At 37.2% G+C, this 9,956-nt stretch overlaps 1 protein-coding gene across 1 annotated transcript in view; it reads right to left on the bottom strand.

Annotated features, from left to right (window-relative positions):
- Positions 1-8,427, bottom strand: part of EPHA3 (EPH receptor A3) — a 214,504-nt gene extending 206,077 nt beyond the window's left edge. The window contains exons 1-2 of the mRNA XM_010567654.1: positions 8,412-8,427; positions 7,740-7,804 (exon numbers count right to left, since the gene is read on the bottom strand). Of these exons, the coding sequence (XP_010565956.1) occupies positions 7,740-7,804; positions 8,412-8,427 (81 nt within the window). The remainder of the gene's footprint in view (positions 1-7,739; positions 7,805-8,411) is intronic.
- Positions 8,428-9,956: the final 1,529 nt, after the last annotated feature.

Raw genomic sequence — 9,956 nt, forward strand, 5'->3', positions numbered from 1 at the left:
AGCGGCCGGGCCGGGAACCCGCGCACCCCTCCGGGAGCGCAGGCTGCTGCTTCTCGCCGCGTCTCCTTCTCACGTTGCCGAAAGGCTAACAGGAAGGCTGGGGAGAGCACTCCGGAGAGGGTAAGAGCGTGCGAAGTGAGGAAAAAATTAACTAACGGAATCCTCAGGCTGTTTTCACAAACAACGCTGAGAGACTGGGGGGGGAATTAAGCAACACGTGGGTCTCCTGCCTAGAAACTACTGCGTTCTCAGTCCCGCTGTTTCAGCCAGCAAGCCATCATCAGTGCACTTAACCGCCTCCTTTCCAATACCTTTTGAAAGAACAACTCCGAATTGTAGAAAATACTATTCTACACGGACAATCATTTCACACTGCATATTTTCAGAAACCTGGGGGGGGAAAAAAAAAAAAAGAAGAGAAAAAGTATATACCCAGAGTAAATTACCTACCAAAACTATTTAGACCATTAAAAAAAAAAAATCCACAACCACAGCAAAGCTTTCAGGCAAAAACCTTTATGGGCATTTTTAACTGGAGACTGTAGTTACTTTCCTTGTGGTCTTGATGTTACAAAAAAGAGTCCTAAAATGGACTGTAGTGTGCCCCCGTGATAAATAACGTTATATTTCATGACAGTTACTGTATTTATTCTGTTCTGGTTTATGCAAATAAATTCAGCACAAAAGAAAACAAAATTATAAAGTAAGCATTTCTTTACAAAGGGAAAAATATCTCATGGCGACCAGGCCATTTGAGAGAACTTCTCACAAATGGCCTGAGTTTATGCTGACAGAAATAATGTTCTGCCCATGAGGAGAATGATGTTGTTTCTAAGCTTTGAAAGTTAAAAAGAAAAATTTGAAGCTGAAGTATCTGCAATTCCAGCTCTAAATAAGATCTTTATTTAACTCTTGGAATAGAAGCCAAACTTGCTCGCTCTCTCTTTTTTTTTTAATTTGAAACCACAGAAAATTGATACCCAACCTTCAGCAACCTATTGCCAGTAAGTAAAATGACTGATGAGGCTAATGAAATATGAGGGGGGTTCCCTTATTTTTCATTATAAAAAATGGTACAAGGACATTGCACTTATTGTACATTCAGCTTTTTTTGTTGTTGCAATTATATTTTTTTTAAATAGAAATCTCATAACTTGAAGTAACATGGTAAAAAGGCTAGTTTCAAAAGAAAGGGAAAAAAAGGCTTTCTCTCACCCTTAACGATGATCACAGAACAGAAATTAGCACACTTTTTACTTTATGTCATGTTCAAAGCTGTTTTTAAAATGAACCAAAACACAGTACTGTTATGATCATACTGAATTTTTCAAAGGAAAGCAATACAAGACTACAATTACCAAAACAACACATCTAAAGCGTATCACAGTGCTCTGCATTTTAAAAAGGCGTTTTTTTCTGGTAACAATTCATAAAAAGAGACAGGCATAAATACAATTCTGAAGTAATACGCATGACCTCAATTTTTCCCCCATTTGTTTAGTCAACTCCACCTAATTTTTTTTTATTTAAACTTCAATTTGAAATGCATCCTTAATGCAAGCAGCTGAAGATAGTGTGCAGATGAAATACAAGTCAAAGTCAGCTAAAGTACACCAAAAGTATATTCTACCCTTGACTACTTGCATGCCGCTTCTGAAGACATCAACAAAGCTTTCCTATTATATTCAGTAAGCAGTACTAAACAATGCTGTCATCAGTTTAACAATATCTTATAATTAAAATAATCATCTGGCATATCTCATAGCTTTATATTGCTAAAATTAATACCTATCAGAAAGGGGAAAAAAGTACAGCACAAATAAATTTATTTTTCGTCATGTTCAGATTTTGTTTAAAAGCAGCACCAACAGGCTGAAGAAACCATGATTGCATTCTGAATCAAGGCTCTGTGTGTGAATGAAGAGTTGTCAGTTCAAAAGAGGCAGATTTTTATATGTCCCTCTCCGAAGCAAACTCATCCACTTTACAGTAATAAAAAAAAATTCAAATAGTTTTATTCTAGTAGGAAGAAAACAAAATCTAAGAACGATAAATATCACATGCTTGATTACAGAAAATTGGAGGTGAAGGGAAGAACTCATGAAAGCTATAGTAAAAGTGCTCTTATTTTTTTAACACGATCTCTTTCATTATTTTGAAAAAAAGAGAATAAAATGAAACAGATACACTTTCAGTGCACCCCAAAAGCAAATACCTTAGTGATTAAAATAGAGTATATTAACCAAAAAATCCTACTTTCTCAATCAGCCATTCAGTGTAAGACAAAACAAAGTCTGTGATTCACAAGAACAGAATCCCAAGTGGTTCGTTTGACTTTCAATCGCCAAAATAGTCTGCTTGCATTTCAGATCTGATACACAAGTCGTGAAAGGCAGGGTGACAGTAGGAAATCTATGAAGTTGTAAGGAGACCAGAGCTCAGGCAAAACATAGATAAAACTTGGTTTTAGCAGAATGCATTTTTTTAAGTAGTACTACAGAAATGCCACTGTTAATAGGAAAAAGAAAGTGTATAATAGCATAACATGCCTGTTTACATTTTGAAAAAAAGTAATTTTTTATTTTACAAACATACTTCTCAGTTTCAATCTTTTATCTCATACCAATTGTTTGATATAATTTGTTTTAATTTGAAACTGATTTTCACAACCACCAAGTGATTTTGGTAATACTCCCCACTTCAAACACAGTATCGCTTAGCAGTTGACAAGGTAAGTTTGGTGTCTCAGACAAAAAATGAATACAGACCAAGATGTCAATCGGTATCAAAAGAAAACTAAAATTAGGTTGTTTCATAAATTTTTGTATTTGTTGGCCAGTTTCAAGTTTTTCTGATGGCTCAGCTGCCCTAAGATTCTGCAGTGGTGTGAAAATAAGAGACATGTAGGGAAGAGAAACTTTGCGTGCCCAGCTGAGGGGAAGACTGAAGCGTGACTGACACCAGGAAACCCACTGGCATTAAGGACCTACTGCAAAAGAAACCTTCAATCACAGGACGCGATTAACCACAAGACACAAAGCTGCAGGAAAACAAACCTCATCATTTCCAATGCTCATGGAAAGGCTTATTAATCATGAAAAAATCTTCCATCTAAACAGAGAAACCTTCCATTCACAGTGGCCTGAATAACTAACTGATTCTTGGATACAGTTTATCTGAGTGCACCTTAATCATAGGCAAAATGTAACTGCACAAGTTCTCCTGTACCTTCATCTAGTCACAAGGGATATCCAAGCGCTTATTTAGTCAGACTCTTCTGCAGTCGCTGTTTCCACGATATCCCATAAAACAAGGCCAAAAAGTTTTTACAGTGCCACACATTAGCTAACTATTGAAACCAGAACAAATGCAGCCAGGGAGACTGTCACTGTCGTGGGTAGGCAGTAACACAGTCTAATGTGACAAACTACTTTCAGGCTTTTGAAATATAAGAAAGGAGGCTTTTTACTCATCTTCATTTGGATTTTTGGATTCTAACTCGATTTTGGCTGATGGAAAAACTCTCATTAACCTCAGTCACACATACTCTAGCCCTCCTAGCACAAGACAAACTATTACAGAAGCAGGGAATGTTATCCTTCTCTCCTCTTAATACTTCCAAACCAGTTTCCATTACTGAGATGATCAGCTTGCTTAGTTCAAATGATCATGGGAGTGACCACTAAGAAAAAGCAAAGTTATTCACACCAGATTTTCAAAGCACTTCAGCGTACAGTTGGCAGTTCAAGTACATGCCCAAAAGTTTAAGGTACTGAGCATGGCCGGCTCTCAAAGAAGTCAGATGTTTCTGAAGAAACTCAGGGACCTAGGAAACTGTCACAATCAAAGACAATATCTTTATTTCCCAACCAGTCTTTTAAAATTTTACCCGCAGTTTACTAACTTTGGTCACATACAGAACATGTTGCAGTTGGGGTTTTTGTTTGGGTTTTTTGGCCTGGTTTGTTTTTTTTTTTACAATTATCTATTACATGGCAGTAATAAATGCCAGACCATTCTTTTCTCTAGCTAAACAAGATAAGCATAATTTCTCTTTTACTTTTTTACCAACTACATTAAAAAGTGCCCAAAACTTTCAAGTCCATAAATATGAGTAATAAACATGTAAAGATCCAAGTCACAAGTTGGGTGACTGGAGAATGATGTAGTGCTATTATGTCACAAATTTTATTTTTTTTCCAAACTTCCCAAAGAACGTGAAGCGAGAGTCAAATTAGATACATCTTTCTTACTAAAAAAATGATGCTGAAACCAATACAACTACTTGCATGAATATGCAGAGCGAGATTTAGCCTGTACTCTTTTTGTCCTGTATGAATTATCTATCACATTTCTATTGTATATTATTAAAGTGACTTGCTTTTTTATCCTCCCAACCCCCACATCTGTGCTGCTGTAATTTACGTGAATTGCAGTTAATGATCACTTGCATTATGCTTAATCAGCATATCAATAATATACTCTGCACAGACTAAGTAGCTCTTCTTTCTTTCCCCTTTAATGAAACCTATAGAAATGGAACTGGTATTTGACTGATTGGCATTACAAAAAGGTTGCCTAGGCAGGTGCTGGAGATGGTAGTACAGGATACAGGCCGTGTGGCTGCTGCCAATCATGCTCAAGCATCAGCAAAGCCTGCTATTATATTTTTTAATTCCATTGCCTTGCTATCTAGAGGGGCCAATGTTTTGTACTTAAGGGATTTTAATGAGCTTGACCAGATCAGTGTTACTGACGCCAAGACTGTGGCTGTGTGGGATGGTTCAAGGAGAGATCACATTCTTACAGGGTGATATTATTAACCATGGTCTAAAACACTGCCATTAGAGTGTTTTTATGTGGGACACAGAAATCTCTGAATACAAATTAGCTATAAATCTTAACATGAATATTCAGGAATTTCTGGAAAGCTGTTATTATATATGCCCAAGTTGAGGCAGACTTAAAAGAATAAAGAGCCACCATTGAACGCTGAAAACAACAACCAATTAATTTGGGTCATTTTGCCAGAAATCGATCAATATCGTGTATCGATAAGATAAAATTATTAACCTAGTAAGAGGTTTATTAAACACTTTGGCTAAACTATTTTTAAAAATTCTGTAAGTCTCCGGCCTCAGTACATTGACATTTATGGCTTCAGAATGAGAACACTGCTGCATGCTGGAGAAGAATTGGCACAACACCAATATTCTCATTTGTGAATCACAGCCTCAAGTGTAGCTCTATTAGCTTTACCTTGTAAATCACCGCTATGCTATTAGCAATCTTTCAATATGATGTGACATCTTTATTATAATGTTTTTCCACTAAAGTTTAAGTTCATATTTTAGTTAGCTCAGAGACAGATGCAGCCATATTTACCAGGTTTAATTAATTGACTATAAATACAGGGCTGTAAAAAGAAGGCATCTCTTTCACATGATTTCAAGTTGTCATTTTACAGCAAAATGCCAATTCAGATAGGATAAATGTTGCTATTTCTATACTTTACATTCATGTTTTCAGTATGTAAGCTTAAAATTTCACAGTATTTTGAAGGCTATAGAGTCTCGGTTCTCTTACAAAAACATTCACAGTACATGATCTACATCAATTTACTGCCATGTGATTTTTTAACTAAGAATTTCATTAACTTGTAAGAACATCAGTACAATTCCATGATTTACTTTGGCTTTGATATCCATGGATAGGATCAGCATGCACAGACACACACAAACGAGTTGTGCTAGATTTACCTGACAAAAACTTGCAGAAGCTAATAAAATTGCTTTGAGAGATCTGGGGACCCTTTTTGGTGGGGTAATGTAGCACATCTGGTTTTCTTACAGCCCCCAAGATACTCTGTATCATTCCCTACCAACTGCTCTAGGCATCCAAGGCAGGAGAGGCACAGCTGCAGGGAGCAGAGCCTCAGATCTGCACAGCTGCAAGACGATGAACAGAGTAGAAGAGTGAAGCAGAGGAGGGCAGGGCAGCTGGGACAGAAGAAAAAAAAAAAAAAGGCTTTGCATAAAAGAAAAAAAAATGCAAGTAAAGACAAAAAACCCTGATGAGCTAGAAACTGCTGGGGAGTTCGCTCTTGGACACCCTGTTTATAGAGGTTTCTTGTTGTGAAAAGTCAGCAGGAACAGCCACTAGAAAGAAACATGAACCCTCTTCCCACTTCTTCCCCATGAGAATGGAACAACTTGTTCAGAGATACAGAGAAAGATCCACGTGTAAACTCAAAAAAATAAACCAAGCCTTAATCCTTAAATACTGCTAAACACTTGCATAACACTTAATATCAAGAAGGCACTACTTAAATATTAACAACTGAATCCCATATGGCAGACATGCAAAAGTACTGTTACCACTGATCTCTGCGAAAGTGATAAAGGTGAAGTAACAGCTTGCCCAAAGCCACAGAAGAATCAAAAAGTGGGTGTTCATGATCCTACAAACAAACCAACGAGCAAAAACCTGCCAACACCGGGAATCAAAATGCAGTTGGTTTGGAAAAAGGATGGTGGCTGGACTCTTAGTTAGCAACTCCTCACCCTTATCAAGACTAGAGACAACATTTCCCAAGGACTTAGAAGTGGCAGTGCTCTCTGGCAGAGGTTTACTTGTTGGGTAGAAGACACAGGCAGACAGAGACACATGAAAACTTCTAGGAGTTGTCATCCTAAAGGTAGGAAACCAAAATAAGACTGCCACAGAGGAAACAAAGCACCTTAAGGGTATACACAAGTGATGGGACAGAAAGAAAAGGAGCCACAGGTGTCCGAGTGCCTTTGTTCAGCAAAGGCTTGATGGCACAGCCTTCTCTGAGGGTGAGGGAAACTCCAGACACCACGGCTTCAGCCTGCCAAGTGTTGGGGTTTTTTTTTTGTTCGGGGGACAGAATGCAGGAATGTAAGGGTGTCCTTGCATATCTCTTCTATGCAACGTAGAGAGTAATGGGTTGTTCCTACAAAACAAACACACGTACACATTCCACAGAGACAAGAAGTTGGGGAGTGACCAGATATCAGCACCACTGGACGGCTATGCACTGATATTAAGTCATCAAAAATTTTAAAGAGACTGGTGGCAAATGCTATTTATAAATGATGGAGTTAGCAAGTTCGAAAGCACAGATGCTCTAAGACTGGACTTCTACTTCTCCAAATAGAAGGTCTAGTTTCATTAGATCTGGATACAAGGTAAATAAATAAAAAAAGTCCCAACCCTCAAGAACATTATTTAGACATTTCTTTAATAACATTTTAACTCATAAGTAACAATACCTGAACAATTCAGCACAAAAGTTATCAAATAATTACTTACATCACCCACTTCTGTCCACACATTTTTCACGTTCCACTACTTCCATCTGAATAAATTAGCAAGTAATGCTATGAAACAGTCTCATGATATCTTTTAGAAATACACATTGCAATAGAAGAAGGAAAAGTACCTAAAGAGGACTATTTTTTTGTTCAATGCACCTCTGGCTTTCATTTTCTCCAATAAAAGTGAGCTCTTCCTGGGGATTACACGCATTGCGATGTATATTCTAAAGAGAAGGCACCACAGCTATGTAAGCTATATACTGCAAGTTTAGAGCAGACTATTTTTGAAGCTCCAAAGAACCAGCACTACTGCACGGTGTCCTCTGAAGAGGAAACAATGGTTAAATAGCACATTGGTCTGTAGCAGCACTTTTCCATTTCACAGTCTAGTGAACTCACCCCATGTGATGGGTAGGAGATCCAGCCCAGCTCCCCTTGAATTGTTTTTGAATCCAGCAGATTAACTACAAAAGAAGACAAAATGAAGAGGAATGAGTTTCATTTGCCTCTGTCCAGTTAACCTCAGTTACCCGTACCAAAAGATGTGTTTATTTAGGGACCTTGTGAGCAGTTGATTTGTTCAGGTGGCCTGGCTGTTAGCTACAAAGAAGAAAAAGACAGACAAATGAAAAGGATTGTCTTGTTTATCTTAAAACATAGTACGAACAGCAGACGGGGAACTTTTCAAAACAAAAAAAGTGACAACAAACAATGGATTGCTGGCCAAATTAATTACAGCAGGGGGTGGGAACAGAGCGCTTCTATCAGCTGCACAAACTACAGCGTTTTCCCCTTGGATGCCTGAAATTTGGGTCAATGCATCCAACTACATAGGTGAGATCTGAATATTTTAATCATTATTTGATTAAAGGCCTGTATTTGGCATATATAATTTTCTCAGAATAGAGGAATAAATAATGAATGCTGATTAAAGTCTCTCCTGCAGTTCTTTCTTCCTTCTGATTCAATTTGTTCTCAAATTGTCTTGCAGTAGTGTTTTCTAAATGTCATGTGTAACACGTTAGCTACAAAAGTAATTATTTACAATGTTACAAGTTCAGACAAACCTACTTTTAAAGAGGGCCATCAATTCATCACTAATCTTGCTGTTATCTTTTTTTTTGAGGCATGCAACAATTTTCAGAGTAAGAAGGAAGATTTTGTTTGTAAACAGTCTGATACAGACATTTTCCACTCACTCAAATCACAGTGTTTTTATACGCATTTTAAAACATGTACAGGTACTTTAAATGAATAAATAAATAAATACAAACAAATTAAAGGATATTCTCCTTTGGTGTTTACTTATTTGGTTTTTACAAGCACAAAAATTCTGTTCCTTACCCTGGCCATATAGTCTCCAAGTGCTTAATTACAATTTCCTAACTAACCATTTCTTCATTAACATGAAGTGGAACAGGTGAATTGATATAAAGTATCATACAAAAAAATAGGCTCTATATAAACACAAACCAATGAAGTATTAGTACACTACATGACAACATTGTTCACAACTGCACTAATCTGTGCCCCTTAAATATTTATTATCTGCAATTTGGGCTTACTTCCGCTGTCTGTCATCCCGCCTCCCGCCCCCCGCCCTCCTCCTCCTTCTTTTTCTTCAATATGGAAATTACTGACAATGAGAAAAGAAATAAATCCCATCATATGCAAGGGAATTTTAACATGCGAGAATGATGGATCTATTAGAAGTGGCCACTGTAGCAGTCTGAGAAGCTTCAGCTTCTATTTGTAAGCCTGAAGAGTTGTCACTGCTCCCAGAACCAGATGGTCTGGCTATTGGAGCTCAGAGAAAATAAAAGAATAGGACTAGGAAGGGAAAAAATGAGGAAAATCATCTATGATTCTGCTAAGTTAAGCTATTTTTATTATTTCATCATCCTCCTTTTAATGGCTGTTTAATTTTGGAGATCACTTTAAAAAAAGAGCGCTATGAAGGCATTATTTTTCCTGTTATTGGGATGTACAGGAGGACACACAGTAGGGAAAAACAGGTGTACAGTATTAGAAATAACACCGTGTTATAAACAACCATAAATATACACATTTGTCTACATTTGTATGGACGTGCATTTCTGTTGTGTGTGTGTGTATATATGCAGTGCTGTACTACCATGAATCAGCTGCTCTTCCATCTATGTGAGGAAAAATGTTTCCCCCTATGGTTATACACCCCCTTAAAAGAAAACAATGGTATTTTGAATTTTTATCTACATCAATAAACAAAATATCTTCACTAATCTTAGAGAAAGCACATAATCCAGTATTATATATTTCTTAGCTCTGAATTTATCAATAATTAAATTCTCAATCACCTACACAAAGAAAAATCAGTCCTTTATTGAGTGCATAGGGCCCTAGGCAGACTACTCTGAAGCAAGGTTTGCATCTATAAAAAGGAAACACTAATAAAAATTCAAAAGGAAAAAGTGCACTTCTTGCTTTTGTGACTACAAATTCCCCCAGATTATGGATCTCCTGGGATAAGACAGGTATGCTTGTTGTGCATCTGCAATACATGGCGGTGAAGGAAGTATGACTTCTGAGGTAAATTACTTGGCAATAAGTTGCTAAGGCAAATCACTCAGGAGTAAA

Source organism: Haliaeetus leucocephalus, unplaced genomic scaffold, assembly GCF_000737465.1.
Source record: "Haliaeetus leucocephalus isolate CR32 unplaced genomic scaffold, Haliaeetus_leucocephalus-4.0 Scaffold228, whole genome shotgun sequence".
Taxonomy (NCBI): Eukaryota; Metazoa; Chordata; class Aves; order Accipitriformes; family Accipitridae; genus Haliaeetus; species Haliaeetus leucocephalus.